At 64.1% G+C, this 18,715-nt stretch overlaps 1 protein-coding gene across 4 annotated transcripts; it reads left to right on the top strand.

The window, feature by feature from the left end:
- Positions 1 to 1,435: 1,435 nt before the first annotated feature.
- On the top strand, positions 1,436 to 15,433 carry ZMIZ2 (zinc finger MIZ-type containing 2). 4 transcript variants are annotated; one of them, XM_016147877.2, is made up of 18 exons: positions 1,436 to 1,518; positions 6,158 to 6,292; positions 6,416 to 6,530; positions 6,656 to 6,855; positions 7,013 to 7,205; positions 7,394 to 7,648; positions 7,810 to 7,941; positions 8,511 to 8,679; positions 9,104 to 9,248; positions 9,339 to 9,549; positions 9,917 to 10,022; positions 10,149 to 10,306; positions 10,833 to 10,900; positions 11,140 to 11,208; positions 11,382 to 11,626; positions 12,054 to 12,223; positions 12,315 to 12,554; positions 13,196 to 13,343. In XM_016147877.2, the coding sequence occupies exons 2-18, from the start codon at positions 6,243 to 6,245 to the stop codon at positions 13,301 to 13,303; spliced, it is 2,634 nt and encodes an 877-aa protein (XP_016003363.2). In that variant the 5' UTR covers positions 1,436 to 1,518; positions 6,158 to 6,242; the 3' UTR covers positions 13,304 to 13,343. The 4 variants fall into 4 exon arrangements, with proteins under 4 accessions (XP_016003363.2, XP_016003365.2, XP_036086448.1 ...); XM_016147879.2 differs by lacking the exon at positions 1,436 to 1,518 and adding an exon at positions 1,704 to 1,838 and having other exon boundaries at positions 13,196 to 15,433; XM_036230555.1 differs by lacking the exon at positions 1,436 to 1,518 and adding an exon at positions 2,156 to 2,437.
- Positions 15,434 to 18,715: the final 3,282 nt, after the last annotated feature.

Raw genomic sequence — 18,715 nt, 5'->3', positions numbered from 1 at the left:
AAGCGAGGTGGGCTGTGACTGGTAATAGCTTGGTGGGGATGTGAGCCATGGGCACCTGTGGAAGTTACTTGCAATTTCTTGTGTGCCTGGCATGCAGCAGGCCCACCACATTTGTTCCGTGAACTAATGGTTCCCCAAACAAACAGCACAGGATCCAGACAGCCTCGAGGCAAGACATTTCATCAATATTAAAAATTAATTGTGGGGCATTTGTCAATGAATGGATAGAATGTGCTATATACATACAATGGAATATCATTCAGCCTTGAAAAAGAATGAAATCTAACATACTACAACATAGATGAACCTTGAGGACATAAGCCAGACACAAAAGGGCAAGGGTTGGATAATTCCAGTTCTATGAGGTCCCTGAGTCATCGGCTCTATAGAGACAGCAAGTAGGAGGGTGGGTGTCAGGGAAAGGGAGTGAGTATTTGATGGACAAGAGTGTTGGTTGGGAAGATGAAGTTCTGGATGCGGACGCTGCAGATGGTAAAGCTAATGTCACGTGTACTTTAACGCAATAAAAAAGTTAATTGTGGGTAATCATGAGAATGTGGCCTTCTCAAAGGAGGGCAGGAAAAAGTGGGGGACTCATTCACAGGTGGCGGCAGCATGGGGAAGGCTACACTCAGCCTGAAGAGCAGAGGTCTTTCGAAAAGACTCCAGCGGGAGACGTAATGTCAGCTGGCACCAACCAAGTCAGGATGGGAACGTCATAAGGGCGTGTCCAGAATGCCCAAAACCACAGAAATGTCACAACCAAATGGCAGGAAAGGGCCACACAGCTGCCAGACTGGTGGTGACTGAAGAACTCCGCCACTGAGAGCTATGTGAGCTGAGGCCCCAGACAGGCGAAGAGGCGTTGCGGGAGGCCAGTGGCCTCCCAGGACCCCGCCCTCTGCGCGCCACACCACCCCACGCCGGTCCCCGAGCTCGCTTCAGGAGCACAGGGCTTCCACTCTGTCCCGTGAGCCTCTCTGTACCTCCCCTCTCTGCGCGTCGTGTGTTAACCTGCGTGGACGCCTGATTGGTTTATCTGAGCAGGTGCTGCTCAATATACCTGCCACTGTGGCAGCCACGAAGGCGGGAAGGATTACTGCATAGCGGCCTTCCCTGCTGCGACAGGCCAAGCACCAATCAAAAAGAGGCGGCTTCGTCTGCTGGAGCCGAGGAATGCTTCTCGGGGGCTCTGGGAAGAGGGAAGAGGAGAGCAATGAGACTCGTTTGGTTCCTCCCAAAGAGGCCTGCTAACGCCGGTCTTCTCGCCTGTCCCTTCTCCCGGTCCCAATTAGCCTCAGGCCCCGCCCCTTCCGCCCTGGCCCCAGCTTCTCTGCTTGGACCCCGCCCCTCGCCCCGCCCCGCCGCCCCTGCCTCCCTGGCAGGCCCCGCCCCCCACGCCTGGCCCCGCCCCGCCTGGCCGCCCCGGCCGCCCCGACAAGGCCCCGCCTCCCAGGCCCGCCCCCGCCGAGAGCTGGCAGGAAGCGCGATGGCTCTGCGGACGCTGCGTTCCGAAAGGTGTGAAGGGACAAGGGGCGCAGGTCGCTCCCGGCACGCCCGGCCGCTGTCGCCCCGCCGTCCCGAGCGCCGCCCCGCGGCCGCCCCGCCCGAGCGCCGGCTCGGGGCTCCGCTGCTCTGGCCTGGGGGCGGGGCCGCGCGGCGTCATGCATATGCATGAGCGGCGCGGCGGCTCCATTGTGCCCTGGGAGCGGCGGCGGCGCGATGGCGCGGGCGGCGGCGGCTCCCGGGCAGCGAGCGGCGCTCAGGGCGAGCTGAGTGCATGGAGCTGCGCGGGCCGGGGGCCGCGGCGGCGAGGGGCCGGGCCGGGCCGCGCGGAGGTGAGCGGGCCGCGGGCAGGTGCGGGCGGCGGCGCGGCAGGTGCGGCAGGTGCGGGCGGCAGGTGCGGCGCCTCCGCGGGGCCCTGGGCCGGAGCGGGAGCTGGCCTGCCGCGCGTGCGTCGTGATCTCGGGCAGTCGGCCCGTGCGCACGGGCGACCCTCACCTAAGCCTTTGTTGCGGCGGCCAGAAGCCTGGCCAGCGCCCGAGGGGTGTGCGGGAGGCTGCCCCGGCCTCGCGGACTTGACCCCGAGGCGGCCACTCCGTGCTGTGGACGGCGGGCTCACCTCCGGCCGTGCGCGCCCCACGTCGCGGGAACGTGAGCCCGCCGAGGTCCGCTCCGGGCCGGCCACGCTGACCTTTCACCCCCCAGCCGCGGGTCGGTGGGTTCACCCCTTTCCAAACGGGACGCACCGAAGCTCAGGCGGGAGGGTGCCCTGCTCCCCCGGAGTGTCCTACCCAAGACCCCTATGACTTGCTGCCCCTGCCGTGATTCTCCTTGCCCCCGACCTCTCACCTCTGACCTGAACCTCCCAGCTTGCCTCCCACCTGCTGCCCGGTGTCCTCTTCCCGGTAGGAGCAGAGCATCCATGGCGACGTCTGTAAGTCAGCTGTGTTCCCTCAGGTTTCGCAGAACGCCCAAGTCGGTGTGTGGGATGGGTGGGTGGGACAAGGTGAACGCAGAGGCACCCCCCAGGTCCTGGCATGTGCCCTGAAGAAGCTTGAGAGAAGTATGAGATACCGAGGGAACCTTAGCCTCAGCCAGCAGGTACCAGCCTGGAGGGCTCGTCACACACAGAGGTTACAGGCTGGAACAGGAGTCAGGGAAGAGAAAGGAGAGATGATTGATGACAGGTTCCGAGGTCCTTGAAGGACAGGAGGATGTGCCTGGGGAGGCCTCTTGGTCATCGACTGATCTGCAAGGGCAGCCAGGCCTCCTATGGAGCATCCACCAGCCCCCATGTCCAGCACAGGAGCCAGGGCTAATGATGTACAGGTGGTCACATGTCCTCCCGTCTCTTCAGCTCTAAGCTGGCCACTGCACACCCATTTTACATACAAACTGAGGCTCAGCATGGCCAAACCCTTTCGCATGCCTCTGAAGTGTCCCACACCTAGGCCGTGGTGCTTGCTCGCTCCTGGCCATTCTGTGTGAACTCTAGCAGCGTCATGGCCTGACAGGTGTGGGGGGCAGGCTTCTAGCCACCTTTGTGTCCTCCTCCACTCATCTCTGAGCCTGTGTGACTCCAGTGTCCCTTTGGAGTAGCCTGGAACTAAGCTCCCTGCTACTGCTGGAGGCAGTGTGTCCCTGCTGTGTGACCTGGGAGGGGGCTGCCCTTCTGGGGTCATGCTGCTCCTGAGTGACGAGGCCAGGGCATGGGGTGAGGGTGGCAGAGGGCCGACCCACATTAGCGTCTGCCCGTGCCTGGCACGCAGGAGACCGAGTACAGCTGTTCTGAGGTTCCAGGGAAGAGGGGTCTGGGTAGCGAGTTGTGTGTAGCTCTTTTTCTGCAGAAAGATGTGATTTGATCCCCAGAAAGCCATGTGGCCTTCTGGCCTGACCTCGTGCCAGGGCAGTTCTGCCAAGGGGTCCAGCTTGGAGCTGGAAGTCCTACGCCGGCAGGCATGGGCCCTGCACGCTGCCGGCTCCTCGCCAGACCGGCGGGGGAGGAGGGAGGTGGATCCGCACTTGGCACTGCCCGTCCCTGTGTGAGGAGCAGAGGGGTCAGGGAACCTGCAGAGGGCCCTGGGCCTGCGGGTCTTCTCAGGTCAGGAGCAGACTTGGTTCAGGAGCTGTGCAGGTAGGAAGTCACTGCCCCACCAGCGGGGCTCTGGGGGAACTGGAAGGGTCTGTGGCCCCGTCTGCAGCAGAGAAGGGGGGTGGGCTTCCCCAGGCCACGTGCTGCGGGAGGCCGCCCTGTGCCTGCACCACCCTGGCCCCGCCAGCCTGCCCAGGGAGTCCAGCGCCCGCTCACCCCTGCCCTGGGACTTGGCCCCCTGCTCTCCGCCACCCACCAAACCAGCCAGCTCTGCGTGGAAGGGGAGTTCCATGGGCATCTCTGTGGAGAAAGAGGGCCGCTGGGGGGCGGGGGACTGGGGACCTCACTTTTTATTATGGCTACATTCATATGCACCCATGAGAAATGACACAGCCGTGTCCTTGAACCTGACTGTCCCCCGTGGTAACATCTTGCAAACTGTAGTACAGCATCACGATAGGACGCCCTGGACGGCGGAGACGCCCAGACCCCCACACTGCCTGCCGCCCCCCACCCCGTGAACTCCGGCAGCCGCTTGTTCTCCGTGTCTGTCATTTTTTCATTTCGAGACTGTTATGTGGAGGGAGTCATACAGTGTGCAGCCCTTGGGGGCTGGCTTTTTCCAGGCAGCACGAGTCCCTGGAGAGTCCCGCAGGCCGGCGGGCAGGAGCTCGCTTTCACACCTGCGGCTGGGGACACGGCGCGTGTTTGGTCCTCACCCGGAACGCGTCTGAGTTTGCGTTCCGGGGCGACCAGGCACAAAGCTGCTGTAAACCCTCGCGTACAGATGTTCACGTGAACAGTAGTTCACGGTCCTGGAGACAAACATTCAGGAGCGAGTCGCTGGGTAGGAAGGAGCTGCAAGCTGGTGCTTTAGGAAACACGGCCGCTCTCCAGAGGGCCGCAGGCCCCGTGGCACTGTTTTCGCCTCGGCCATCCTGACGAGTGTGCCGTGACGTCGCACCGTGGCTGGTGACGCCGCGCGCCGCCTCCTGCACCGTCAGCCTGTCCTCTTCGCGACACGCCTTCTCGTGTCGCTTGCCCATTTTTAAATTGGACTCTTTCTTAGTCTCTGCCAGTCTTTCGTCCTGTACCTGGTTTGCAGACATTTCTCCCCACCTATGACTTGTTTTCCCGCCCTTAGTAGCATCTATCACAGAGCAAAGTTTCCAGAGTTTCCTTCTGTGGATTATGCTTTTGGTGCAATACCTGGAACTCCTTCCGTAGCCCACGAGCCTCAGGATTCCTGCTTTGTGTTTTCCTGAAGGTTCCCTTGTTCTGTGTTACGCGTCATCCGCGACCCGCTTGCAGTTGATTCACATGTGAGTTTGAGGTTCGGGCCTCACCTGGGTCTGCCCGGCTGCTCCCGTGCCGTTCGTCGAATGTCATCTTCCTCTGTTGCGGTTTCCGCACCTTTGTCAGAAGTTACTCAGATGTGTCTGTTGATGCAGGTCTTTGTTGGGCTCCCTGGTCTGTCTCTCTCCTGACAACACAGTCCGAATTAGCACGGGGCGTCCCAGGTCCTGCAAACCCTCATGGTGCTCCAGGCCCCACCCAGCAGGTCTGGGCGTGGGGGGGGGGGGGTTCTGGTCTCCCCCCACCCCTATAGTCGAGGAGTGGGCCCTGGGGTCACCAGCCCTTCTGTCTGTCTGGGCGATCCTTGCTCCCACCCTGCGTCTGCTTCCTATGTGTGATGTCGACTGGGGAGGAGAGAGGGGCGGGCAGCCCCCAGCCTCCCTCTCCTCGTGCCTGGCTGGTCACCATTCTTCCTGTGACTCCGGACCCACCCCCTCGAGTGCTCTGCAGCGGGCTGGGCCAGTGAAGACCACAGGGCCAAAGGCATAGCCACCTCTGCTGTAGCTTGGGGCCCTGGGAGGGACCCCGAGACTGTTTGCAGTGGACACATGGTAACCAGCCTCCCTCAGGGCCTGTCTTCCTGCGCTCGGGAACAGGAGCTCTGACTTGGGTGGTGCTGGGGCCCCCTTCTGCCCCTTGCCAAAGAGAGCCGCCATAGTGCTGGGTGATGGTCCAGTGGGCATGCCTGCATGTGAGCCTTGGCGTCCCTGAAAGACAGCCGGGCTCCAGCCCGACCCTGGACCCCAAGAGGGTGCATTCCAGGGGCCCCTTGGCCTCCGAGTGATGCCTATGCTTCCTGCTGCCCTGAGGGGAGGTCTAGGGGATACTGCTAGCCTCACCCCACGCTCCAGGCCAGGCCTCCTCCCCTGTCCTTCTGGGACTCGTGACATTCTCTGGCTTCTGTGAACATCCCAGCTTCAAGTGGGAAGGACATGGGGTCAGAAAGCTGGCCTCCAGGGGCACTGCAGGGGCTACAGGGTGCCTGGCCAGGAGGGGTAGATGCCCGGCCCCTGCCTTGCGGATGGGCAGCGCCCGTGGGCTGACTCCAGGCTGCCCTGCCTGTGGCCCTGGGACCCCAGCGTCACCTGCATGCCCTCTATTATGACAGCAGAGCTGGGGGCGGGGTGGCCGGGCGGGGCTCCCTGCCCGCTGTGGACAGGCCTCCCGGCTGCCTCTCCACTGATGTCCTTCCCTCCTGTCCTGCAGCCAGAGCAGCCAAGTCTCACCTCAGCGCCCGTGAGGGCCACCGCCTGCCCCCCGCGGACCTGGCCTCCAGGTTGCCCCCAGGCCAATGAACCCCATGAACCCCATGAAACCTGCCCTGCCCTCCGTGCCACACAGGTGAGTGGGGCTCCTGCTGCCCTCCCCTCTCAGCCGGGTGGGGGCGCCAAGTGGACCCCTCTGCTCGCAGCCTCCAGTTCTCCCCGGCTCCTGACCCAGGCCCCGGGGCCTCTGTCCTGGCAGTGATGGTCCCTTCGCTTACGAGGCGGGGCCTTGGCAGCAGAGTGCCACTCAGCCCGCAGGATCGCTGTCCGTGGTCACGACCGTGTGGGGAGTCGGCAGCACGGCACCGAGCCAGGTGAGCCCACGTCGGGCCCCACCTGCGAGCCCCCCAGACCCCTGGCCCAGCTCTCCTTTGTAGCACATGAGGTAGTGTGTGAAAGGCTGGGCGGTTCGCCTCCGGTGATTCTCACTTTCTTGCAGGTTTTGGGGAGCCCCATGGGCCCTGCAGGGAGCCCCCCTGGAGGCGCTATGATGTCGGGCATGGCAGGCGGCGGCTCGGCCTTGAGCCCCCCACAGTGCCTGGGACAGCAGGCCTTTGGGGAGGGCGGCGCCAGCAAGGGCTACGTGCAGCAGGGCGTGTATGGCCGTGGGGGCTACGGGGGCCCCGGCTTCGCCGCCGGGTAAGCAGGACCGCCCCTGGCAGGTGTGCAGGGAGCCCCCTGGGTGGGCACTGGGAGCTGTGACAGCGACGCGCCAGATGTGTCTGCTTCGTCTGTTGGCTCCCGCAGGCCGCAGGTGGGACGCGCTTCTGAGCGGAGCTGCCTGTGTTCCTTGCAGGTGCGCTGGCGGCCCTGGGGGGCCAGGGGGCCTGGGCCTCCCCTCACATGCCCCACGACCCTCCACGGACTTCACGCAAGCAGCAGCTGCTGCTGCCGTGGCCGCCGCTGCTGCCACCGCCACGGCCACAGCCACGGCCACTGTGGCTGCCCTCCAGGAGAAGCAGAGCCAGGAGCTGGGCCAGTATGGCACGGTGAGGCCGCAGCTCCTGCCGCAAGGGCCGCCTGCCCTGGAAAGGGGACAGTCAGGCAGCTACTCGGTCCCCAGGGTGCACAAGGCTCTGAGAGGCAGGGAAAAGGCATGGGGACCAGGGTGCCTGCGACAGAGGCGCAAAGTCCCTGTGCGGGTGGGCCCGGACAGCGCCCCCTCTTCTCTTTCCAGATGGGGGCCGGCCCGTCTTTCAGCAGCCAGTTCCTACAGCACGGGGGCACCCGCGGGTCCAGCAGCATGAGCCCTGCCAGCATGGGAGGCCTGCTGGGCCCCTCGGGCGTGAGCCCTGTGAGCGTGAACCATGCCCGGGCGGCCAGCATGGCGCCCCTGCACCCGGGGCAGCGCCTGCCCCAGCATGGGTTCCCGGGCCCCGTGCAGGCCCCGCCGCTGCCCCGACAGGGGCTCAAGAGGGGCTACTCCAGCGAGGTGAGCATCCACACCCTGCCCTAGTGCCATCCCGGGCCGTGCCGAGGCTGGTGTCCCCGCGGGAGAGCCGGTTGCGCCGGGCGTGGGCCCTGCTGCCCTGCCCTGGAGCTGGCCTTCTCGACACTGGCCTTCCCTGGACATCTGCTGCCTTCCTTTTGCAGGTGTATCCGGGGCAGCAGTACCTGCCAGGAGGGCAGTACGCACCTGGCCCTGGCCAGCCCCCCGCCCCCTCCTCTTACCCTGGTCACCGGCTGCCCCTGTCCACCTCTGGCCCCCCGGGACTGCACTACAAGGTAGGGCCACCTCCACTAGGCCTGCAGCAGCCCCCGTCAAACACTGAGACACAGCAGCCTTGAGGCACTTGGCTGGGGAGGGGCCACGTGTGCTCAGGGACCTAGTGGCCAGGCACCTCCCAGTGTCCTGGGGAGTGCAGGGCAGCTCCGGGAGGCGCCCCAGTTCCAAAGGGACCATCTGAGAGTGCCGCCTCGTGGTGGCCCCTCTGGAACCGCTCCACCGTGGGGCAGCGTGCTCTGTGGTGATTTTTAAAACTGAAATCAGCATGTGCTCCCTATAGATTGCTTTGAAAGCACAGAAGCACGTAAAAGAGAAAACAAAGGCCCGGGCCGACGTGTGCTCGGCTCCCCGCCCCAACCTTCTCCTGGGGTCGAGTCCAGGCGTCCCAGGGGCCACAGCTAACTGGGGGGAAGCCCTCGGCCACAGCCCCGCCTGAGTGTGCTGTGGGCTCTGGGCGGCCGGGCGGGAGGCTCGGGCTGCCCCTGCGCACTGCTGCCTGACGCCCCAGCGTGTGCTCAGAAACAGCCCGGCCCCGCCATCTGCCTTGACTGTGTGCTCGACCCCACAGCCCACCCGTTCCATCCCTGGCTACCCCAGCTCCCCACTGCCAGGGAGCCCCACGCCACCCATGACCCCCGGCAGCAGCGTCCCCTACATGTCCACCAGCCAGGAGGTCAAGTCTCCCTTCCTGCCTGACCTCAAGCCCAGCACGAGCGCCTTGCACCCGCCACCCCCCGGTGAGTGTCGCCTGCCCCTGGGCCTGGAGAGTCCTGTGCGGGAGGTGGGGGCCCTCCCCCTGTGCCTGGCCAGGGCCCCTGCAGGTCCGCTGAAGCCCCATGCTGGCTCCGAGCCCTGTGGGTGGGACCACACTGGTTCCAGCACCGGGGTGCTGGCAGGTAGCACACTGCCCCCCTCGGCCGACCCCTCAAAAGCATCAGAAGCACATTTCTGGCTGGGGCATGTCCTCAGGTCCTCACTGAGGGGACAGCAGGTGATCCTGTTACCTTCCAAGGTGACAGATGGGCCTGAGGTCCCAGGAGATGGTGCCTGACCCCAGCCTGGTGACTGCAGTCTCCTTGCCACTGTCCCTGCCTTGGGGCGGGGTGTCTGCCCAGCCTGGTGGCCCTCTTCCGAGCTAACCCGGGCTCGGCCTGCTCCCAGGCAGTGGCCCGTGCGACGAGCTGCGGCTGACCTTCCCAGTACGGGATGGGGTGGTCCTGGAGCCCTTCCGCCTGCAGCACAACCTGGCGGTCAGCAACCACGCCTTCCAGCTGCGAGACTCCGTCTACAAGACCCTGATGCTGAGGTGAGCCAGCGCTCCCCCACGGGCGGGGCCCAGGCGCCCCGCTCAGCCCCGCCCCACGCTCAGCTCCGCCCTCCGCCCCGCCCCCCGCAGGCCCGACCTGGAGCTGCAGTTCAAGTGCTACCACCACGAGGACCGGCAGATGAACACCAACTGGCCGGCCTCGGTGCAGGTCAGTGTCAACGCCACTCCCCTCACCATCGAGCGCGGCGACAACAAGACCTCCCACAAGCCCCTGCACCTGAAGCACGTGTGCCAGCCGGGCCGCAACACCGTCCAGATCACCGTCACCGCCTGCTGCTGCGTGAGTGCCAGGCAGGGCTGGCTCGGGTGGCTGCCAGACAGAGGGGCTGAGGTCCCCGCGCCTCTGGCAGTTGCCCATCTGACCCCAGCCCTTTAAGAAAAGGGACCGGTGCAGCCTGCCCTCGCTGCTGTCCGGCCAGGCTGGGTCGCCTGCCCCCGAGGAGAAACCGTGCCGGGCCTGCGCCTCTCCTGCAGGGAGCTCACAGAGGGAGCCCCACATCCTCGTCAGGGGGTCACCTGGATTCCAGATGGGTGGCCCGAGGCAGTTCTCGGGCCCTGGGGTCCCACCTCGGGCCAGGCGTGGGGCCCTCCACCGCCTGCCGGGGGCGGGGCGCCCCGGCCCGGCCTCACCCGCGCCTCCCTCGCAGTCCCACCTGTTCGTGCTGCAGCTGGTTCACCGGCCGGCGGTCCGCTCGGTGCTGCAGGGCCTCCTGAAGAAGCGCCTGCTGCCAGCGGAGCACTGCATCACCAAGAGTGAGTGGCCGCCGCCGCCCCTCGGCGCGGCCCGTGCCTGACGAGGCCATCTCCCCTGGGCGGGGCTCTGGGCGGCCATGTCCCGGCGGGTGGCCCTCCCTCATGGCCTTCCCCTTCTGCCACCAGTAAAGCGGAACTTCAGCAGCGGCACCATCCCCGGCACGCCCGGGCCCAATGGGGAAGACGGGGTGGAGCAGACAGCCATCAAGGTGGCCCTCAAGTGCCCCATCACCTTCCGCAGGATCCAGCTTCCCGCCCGCGGCCACGACTGTCGCCACATACAGGTGGGTCGTCACCTTAAGCTTTGCCAGCACGTCACCATTCCGCTGTCTTTAGCAGAAGAGGCGCTGAGCACCTTGACCGGCAGGCGACAGGGCAGGCCGGCCAGCGGGCGGGTGACCCGGCTTCCTTGCTGGCCCCTCAGGCCAGGCTTCTGGTTCCTCTGTGCGTAGCGACCCCACCTGTTCGCGGGGCTCGCGTCTCAAAGCGCATTCGCGAAAGTGTGCGCAGCCCCACTCGTGACCCCAGGAGCGCCGCGTAGGTCCGGTCCGCAGGCAAGTGTGCACCTGCCTCCCGCTCGGCCACGCAGGTCTGCGCATAGCACCGCGCCTGCTGTCAGGGTCTGCGTCCTGGTCACAGGGCCACCAGACTCCTTCCTAGCCCCGTGGCATTCCTGTCCCAGGGAAGCTGCAAGGCTGTCCCCAGTCCCCACTGTCAGGATAGTCGCCTAGCGAAATCCCGGGGCCCCTGGCTCCTCAGATGTGCGAGGACACGCGCCCTGCGCCGCTGAGAAACCGTCTCTCCCCACAGTGCTTCGACCTGGAGTCCTACCTGCAGCTCAACTGTGAGCGGGGGACCTGGAGGTGCCCTGTGTGCAAGTGAGTCTGACGGTCCTTGTCCGTGCCGAGGGCAGGGCACTTCTCAGAGACTGTCAAATACCCCACCGGGTGTAGGGGCCGCGTCCCAGCCCAGCGTCCAGGCGTCACACAGCACCTCCGCACAGGGCCGCCGCACACTGGTGGCCTCGTGCAGCGTGGCAGAGCTGAAAAGTGACAGGCCTGTGCCCAGGGTACGGTCGGGCCAGGCCTCTGAGCCGCGTCCCCTCGCTTTTCCGCAGCAAGACAGCGCTGCTGGAGGGCCTGGAGGTGGACCAGTACATGCTCGGCATTCTCCTCCACATTCAGAGGCAAGTCCCCGCCTCCCGCGTCTGCTGGTGGGGGGCGGGCGGGCAGGCGCCCTGGCTGACCCGTCCTGCGGCGGCTCAGTCCAGGCCACGGGCACGGGGCACGTGCACTGGGGTGGGAGTTCTGCCAGGAGACGCGGCGGGACAGGTGGTGACGGGCCCGTGTCCCCACCCAGCCCCGACTGCGAGGAGATCACCATCGACCCCGTGTGCAGCTGGAAGCCGGTGCCCGTGAAGCCCGACGTGCACGCCAAGGAGGAGCCGGACGGGCCAGGGCCGAAGCGCTGCCGCTCCGTGAGCCCCGCGCACGTGCTCATGCCCAGCGTGATGGAGATGGTGGCCGCCCTGGGCCCGGGGGCCACCCCCTTTGTGCCCCTACAGTCCCCCTCAGCCCCAGTCCCAGGCGACTACCCCAGCCAGGGTGAGTACAGCGCCCGGCCCGCAGCCTCGGGGCCCTGGGCAAGCGGTCGGCTCTCCAGACCAGGCCCGGGCCTGTGAAGGGCTAGCTGCGCGGCCGCACGCCTGGGGGGCCAGCGGGGGACACAGTGGTGTAGCTGCTGCCTGGGCCCCGCCAGTGGGCGTGGGGCAGCCGCCCTCCCAGCGGACGGAACGAGGGCCACCTGCTGGCTCACGCCGATGGACTGGCCCTCTCCGACCCCACGTGGGGCTGGCAGTCCCGTCCCTGTGCTCTCACGGCCTATGAGCGATGTCACGAGGCCAAGTCCCTGGCAGCGACGGGAAGACAGGCCCTTTTCCGAATAGCGACTGTAACGTCCGGTGTTTCCTGGGAGACAGCACCGTGGCCCCACCCAAACCGTGGCCCCTAGCACTGGGTTCTCCTCCTCTAGGGCCCAGCTTCCTGGGAGCCAGGACCTACCCCGACTCCTTCCCGCCCTCCACACCCAGCACCCCGACCCTTCCTGAGTTCACCCCGGGGCCACCCCCCATCTCCTACCAGTCCGATGTCCCCAGCAGCCTCCTGACACCAGAGAAGTCTGCCCCCTGCCTCCCAGGCCAGGTCAGTGCTGGGCCGAGGGGCCGAGGGGCCGAGGGGCTGTCCCCCAGGGAGCCCCGGGGCCCCTGTACCACATCCTTCTCTCCTTCCTCAGATGGCACCAGCTGGTCACCTGGACCCAGCCCACAACCCTGGGCCACCGGGGCTGCACACCCCCAACCTCGGAGGCCCCCCAGGGCCCCAGCTGCACCACCCGACCCCTCCCCCAGCGTCCCGGCAGCCCCTGGGCCCAGCGAGCTCGGGCCCTGTCAGCGAGCTGGCCTTCAGTGCTGCCGCAGGCGTGATGGGGCCCCCAATGTCTGGGGCAGGGGAGGCCCCAGAGCCAGCCCTGGATGTGAGTACCAGGCCCGCCGCGGGGAGCACACGGGAGCCTGGCGGGGCTGCTTTTCCGTTGTCCCTGGGTCCAAACAGTGGAGGGCACTGACACCTCAGTGACTTCCAGGCGGAGAGAGAGCCCTGGGGACCTGGCGCCGCGGTGGCAGGGGCCCTGCGGAGCCTGGGCTCGCAGCCGATGACCCCAGCCTCAGGGTCTGATTTCACCTGTCCCACTCACATTGGTGTGTGAGCCCAAGTCAGTGAGTCGATGGCAAGTGACTGTCCCTCAACCAAAATAAACGAAACTCATTGAAGTGCCACATGAAAACAGCTAGAGCAGCTCCAAGCAGAAAGTCCTGGTGACGGGGGCCCAGCTCGTGCGTCGACGTGTTAGCGCCGGGTCCCCTCGCGGCCCCATGCGCCCCGCGCACCAGGAGAAGCTCGGCCGCCCGAGGCAGGCACTGCATGGCCCATTTTGGCATTGGCCAGACTGTCCTGTCATGCCTAGTCACAGCTGCCTCTGCAGGAAGAGCCCAGTGCAGGCTCGGGCTCAGGTGCCAGGCCTGTGTCCGAAGGGGGCACAGCCCGGGACCTGGCCGGGCAGAGGGCCAGGGCCACCACAGGAGCAAAGTGGGTCTGAGGAGTTTGCTTTATCTTCAGCTGCTGCCGGAACTGACCAACCCGGATGAGCTGCTGTCCTACCTGGGCCCGCCTGACCTGCCCGCGAACAGCAGCGAGGACCTGCTCTCTCTCTTCGAGAACAACTGACCCTGTCGGCCCCGCACCCCATGCCAGCCTCCCCCAGCCCCACCCCTGCCCTTCCCCGTGGCACACCTGCAGCCGCCTGTCCCTGACGCTGGAAGCAGCCCCACGCTGGCTGGGAAGGGACTGGCCGAGGCCCTGCCCTCGGCCGGCTGGCTGCTGCAGGTCTAAGGAGACGCGTCCGCTACGCCGGCCACGCCCCCGCCCCGCGTGCCTCCCACTCCTGCCCTTGACCTCGCAGGCTCCCTCGGGGCCCCTCGTTCTTGTCCTGCCTATCCAAGCCAGGTCCCACCCGACGCGCCAAGTGTGTCCACAAGCTCGTGAGGCCTCCGCAGGTCTCCCACCCCCCGGCCTGCGGGCGGGGCCTGAGGTGCAGCGGGTGCCGTGGGTGGTGGTCTGTGGGCGCCCCCTCCTGGGTCACGTGCACCTCCAGCGGGTGTCCCCCACCCGGGTCCCTTTCCTCTGAACGTGCAGCCAGCCCCACCATATTTTTAAAGCCGCCTCCCGTGTCCCAACCCTCCCCGTGCCCCCCCAACACAGTTGGGGGCCACCCCACCTGCCCGTCTCCATTAAAGGACTCCCCGGTGGCCGGACCCCAGATCCTGCTTGCGCGCCGCCCCGCCCTCGCTGGAATTTGCCTGTCCCTGGAAATTTCCAAGTTGGCTTAGGCCAGAGAGCTGTTCTGTGAAGTGTTGCCTGCCCCAGGGGACACCTCTACTGCCATGTCCCTTACCTGGGCCTGGGCAGCAGCCTGCAGGAAAGCCAGTGCAAGCCGCTGGGCGGGTGCCAGCTGCCCCCACCTTCCTGTCCAGGGAGCTGTGTTGCCGGTTGACACTTCGCGGCCCCAGATGTAGATCTGCCGTCCCTCTGCTGCCTGCGTTTCCGCTTCTCTGGCGGAGGGACCCAGAGAGAGCTCGCCCAGTGCTCTGGGGGCCAAGGCACCGGGTGCCGGGGGTTGGCCCAGAAGCAGAGCCCGCATGTGAGCAGGGCAGCCTGTGTCATCAGGGGACCCCTGGTGGACATGGAGGGATCAGATGAGCACAAGATGGGGAGCTGCTCACAGCCCTTGGCGGGAGGACAGGCAGAGGACGAGGTGACGGCTGCCGTGGCGTCGGGCAGTGGAGGGGCCGCAGCGCTGTCACCGCCCACGCAAACCACGTGTGTGTAAGACCAGTGTGGTGACGCTGTCCTAGAGCCCACACAAGGGGGACAGCGTGGGGATACCTGTATTTGTGTCACAGTCTGCAGCCACCAAGCTTCCCCATGGAGTTGAGCCGGGTGACTCTGGGGAAGAAAAGGTGTTGGTGACATTCCGATCCCTAGGGGAATGGTGGCTTAATGGGTTTTCACCTTAGTGTGGGTCAAATGTCACGTGTTCTCATGTATGTACCAAATATTACACAATTAAAAAAACAAAACTAGACCTCACACTCCACCCGACAGCAGAAGGCACATTCTCAAGTGCACGTGGGTGGGTCTCCAGCAGAGACTGTGTCGGGCTACAAAACAAGTCCCAATCGGTTAAGAAGGAGTTTAATTATGCACAGCGCCTTCTGTGACCACAGTGGAATAAAGCTAGACAGCAGTAATAGGAAAGGAAAATGCATGAATACGTGGAAATTAACACTCAAGCAGCCAAAGGGTCAACGAAGAAATCACCAGCGACGTGACAAGGTACTTCGAGACGTAACAACATACAAAACGCATGAGATGCACGGAGGTGCCGGAGGGCGATTATAGCTACAAACGTCTGCATTTGACAAAGGGCTCAAACTCCCGAAGCAACTGGGGAAAGAAGCTAAGCACAGAGCTGGCAGAAGGGGGAAATGACGGGGAGCAGGGGTGAAGTGGAGACCAGAAAAGCAAGTCACTGAGCACAAGCTGTTGGAGTAGCAACAACGAACAGACGGACGAACAAAGAAGACAAATGAGTAAAACAAGAAATGAAAAGGGAAATCGCTACCCACCGACAAGTAAGGGTAAGAGCACTGCGCCGATAAATCAGATAACAATGCAATCCCTAGGAACACTCCCTAGAGACAAATTACCCAAACTGACCCAAGAAAAGAAAACTGCATTCTAATGAGAAAGGGGACCAATCTGTGCCAAAGCCCCCACCACCAAAAAAAAAAAAAACAAAAAAAAAAAACGAACCAGACGGCTTGGGCAGTTTCTGCCGGACTTCGGGGATTACACCAGTGTTCCTAGTGCTCCCAAGGTGGGGTCGGGGCCGGAGGGGTGCACACCCCGCCTGCTGCTTCCGGCGGCCCCTGGCCCCCACACCCCCCTCCAAGCCTGCTCCCTGCAGGGGGGCTTCCCTCTGCCCCCAAACTCTCCTCACCCCCTTCCCCATCCACACGGGAGTGGACACAGGCAGCCCACCCTGCCTGCACAGGGATGGGTCAGGATGGGGCTGTGACCCAGACAGGTCAGTGAGCCAAGGTCAGGGCAGAGATGTCTCAAGGCGGGATCAAGAACGTGCTTGACCAGCCCTGGACCGTGGATGCCCTTTTTCCCTCCTCGGTTTGCCTTTTGCGTTGGAGCCACCGGCCACTTGCCTGATCCATTTTTAAGCCCACACACAGCATGGTGAGTCCCATGCGGTCATACTCCTGGGGATGGTTGTCCCACTGAGGACACCTTTCCATCACTCCTCTCCTGTCTCCACAGCCACCACTATTCTGGCCTCTGCCACCGGAGACTAATTTCCCCTGATCTTGAACCTGACATATTGGAACCACAAGTCTGCACCGTTTTGCTAACTGCCCCTACTTACAGCCCATGCCTTTGTTTTCATTTAATTGTAGTCGGTGTGTGTTCATTCTCGGTCATGACCCAAGGGGTGAGTTGACACCTGACCCTTTGTAGGCCGGTCTCTCCTCTGCTCAACCCCTCAGCACATCTTGTCAGCTATGACTCAGGCGGCAGGTGACAATGGCCCATTCAGAACCAGCTTGGGAAGGGAAGGCCACCGGGTGCATTGGGGACAGCTGGCCCCAGCCTGACCCTTCCTCCGTCTCTCAGAGCTTCATGATCTGCGCCAGCATCTTCTGCAGGACAGAAGCCTGAGCCCAGCCTCCCTCACTGACTCACCAAAGAAAGGCGCCAGCCGTTCCCTCGCCGTCTGGTCCCCGGATGGGCTCTGGTCGGCTCGGCCAGGGTCCCCCAAGACTGGGTCTGGAGGGCCTCCCAAGAGAAGAAACACTGATCAGAAGGGATGTGGGTGGACCCTTGGGTACAGTCCACATTCCTCGCCCAGCCCAAGGCCAGCCTGGCCCGGTCACCAGCTCCAACAGACCACCCCACCCGTCCCAGCCCCCAGCCCCTGTCCGGACAGCGCGGGTTTCTGGGCGTATCAGTTCCGGCTTTGCCTAAACCGCTTCTCCCCAGGGAGCCCTCTGCTTCCGGAATAAGTCGGGTGGCCTGCTGCGGCCCCTGTTCACCTGCGAGCTGCCTTCTCCATCTCCATCATAGCTAATCGATGACAGACAATAGTGATTTCCCAACTTTTATTCTAAGAAGTTCAGCCTTTCAAAAGTTAAATAGCACAGCGAGTACCCGCACAGCGCTTGGGTTCACAGCTGTTGCACGCCGCCTGTCCCGTCTCGGCTCCGGCCGCCCTCTCACCACCTGTGCGCGTGCGTGCGCCCACTCCCCCTCTCCTGGCTGCAGACCCCTCCTCTGTGCGGCCTCAGTCACACCGTGGAAAACAGGGACGTTCTCTGTGCTCGTGCCTCAGCACGCGAACAGTGACTCCACGGCAGCGTTCACTGTGCAAATGTCCCCGCTGTCCTAAAACGCCCTTCTTAACCTTTGTCAATCCGGATTCAGTCGATGTTCACGTTTTGCGTCTGGTTGCGGTGCTTCTGGAGTCTCTTTTAATCCAGAACAGGCCTGCTTTTTTCCCCAACGTGGTTTTTTTGAGCAATTCAGACGAGTCACTTCATGGAATGTCCCATATTCACCTGGACATCCCCTCCTGGGGTCATCCGCTGGCTTCCTGGCGCTGTTTATCCTGTCACTACAAGGGAGGGCTGTCTCTTGAGTGAGCATCCTGGCTCAGAGGAGGTCCCTATTTTTTCACTGTTTCCCCCCATGGGACCGTGGGCTCCGTAGGGGCAGGGACTGGCATCTTTTGTGTCCTGGTTTATTTCACTGCTGACATTCCTCAAAGAGACTGACGCAGGAGGGAACCCCGCCCCCACTCCCCGCTTGGCACCTAGCCAGGCTGGGCTCGTGCACCGCCGTAGGACGTCCAGCAGGTGTCCCATGAGCATTTGCTGGTTTGATGGAGAAAGTGTCCCCATCTCTGATGATTGGTGGCAGAGTGATACCTAGTGGCCCTGGTCATAGCCCAGTGCCCACCCTGGAGAACCCCCAAGCACAGTGCAGCGAGACTGCCCGGCGCGTCCCACACACCTCACACCCCCGCCTTAGGGACAGGGACCCTGCTCTTTAGCTGGACACCTGGCCAACCAGTGAGCAGACTTTCTCTCCTGCTCTCTTGTGGGCCTGTATGGCGCCCCCCAGTGGTGGAATGTTGGGGGTCGTGGGGTGGGCCCACAGCGGGGAGGGCGGGGCGGCTGTCGCCAGCCTTCTCCCTGCCTTTGCTCTTGCAGACCTGGTGATCAGGGCTGGGGGGCTGGGCCGCCTGGTGGAGGGCCGTGGGCAAGCGGAAGAGGGGCTGCCCGGTGCCTGCAGGGTCGTCACACTGGTCGACTCCTCTCACAGGTGGGCGAACCGCGGGACTGGAGCCGCCTGGCGCCTCAGCTTCCAGCCCATCGGCCAACCTGCTCTTCCGGTTTCCTCCTCCCACTCCTGCAGGAGCCCCCGGGAGCTGGCTGTTACCCCGCAAGGGAGCTGGCTGTTACCCCGCAAGTCCGCCTGAACTCCTTGCAATCTGGGCGGGAAATGCTGCTTTGGTATAGTAAACACACTCTCAAAGCAAAAATCAAAATCCAATCAAACACCAGGCAACAGCACTCTCGCTGCTGGTACGGAGGTGGATCACGAGGACACCGCAGACAGTTTGCTGGTGTGTCACAAAACCAAATATCACATTACCGTGTGACCCAGCGGCCACGCTCCTTGGAGTTTTCCCAAAGGAACTGAAACGTGTCCACACAGAATCTGCGCAGGGCGGCGACAGCAGCCTCATTCGTCACTGTCAAAACCTGGAGCGACCGAGACGTCTGGACGGGTGGGACAGCCGTGGTCCACCCAGACAGTGGCGCATCCGTCACCCACAGAGAGACAGCTGTCCGGCCACGAACAGCTGCGGGGGACCTCGGGTGCGCACGGCTGAGTGAGGGGAGCCCATCGGAGGGGGCTGCACACTGCGTGCTTCCGGCCACGTGGCGTCCCGGGGAAGGGACAACTGTGGACAGTGAAAGGGCAGCGGCTGTCGGGGCCCTGGGC

This window comes from Rousettus aegyptiacus, unplaced genomic scaffold, assembly GCF_014176215.1.
Source record: "Rousettus aegyptiacus isolate mRouAeg1 unplaced genomic scaffold, mRouAeg1.p scaffold_m13_p_13, whole genome shotgun sequence".
NCBI lineage: Eukaryota > Metazoa > Chordata > Mammalia > Chiroptera > Pteropodidae > Rousettus > Rousettus aegyptiacus.
Note: the sequence above shows the minus strand (reverse complement) of the source record. Positions and strands in the feature narration are given on the sequence as shown.

Bases quoted from the DNA above. Each gene is read 5' to 3' on its own strand.
- ZMIZ2 (XM_016147879.2), top strand. From the start codon at position 6,243: ATGAACCCCATGAACCCCATGAAACCTGCCCTGCCCTCCGTGCCACAC. The intron at 10,901-11,139 runs GTGAGTCTGACG...GCTTTTCCGCAG, and splicing joins TGGAGGTGCCCTGTGTGCAA to CAAGACAGCGCTGCTGGAGG. The intron at 12,555-13,195 runs GTGAGTACCAGG...CTTTATCTTCAG, and splicing joins CCCCAGAGCCAGCCCTGGAT to CTGCTGCCGGAACTGACCAA.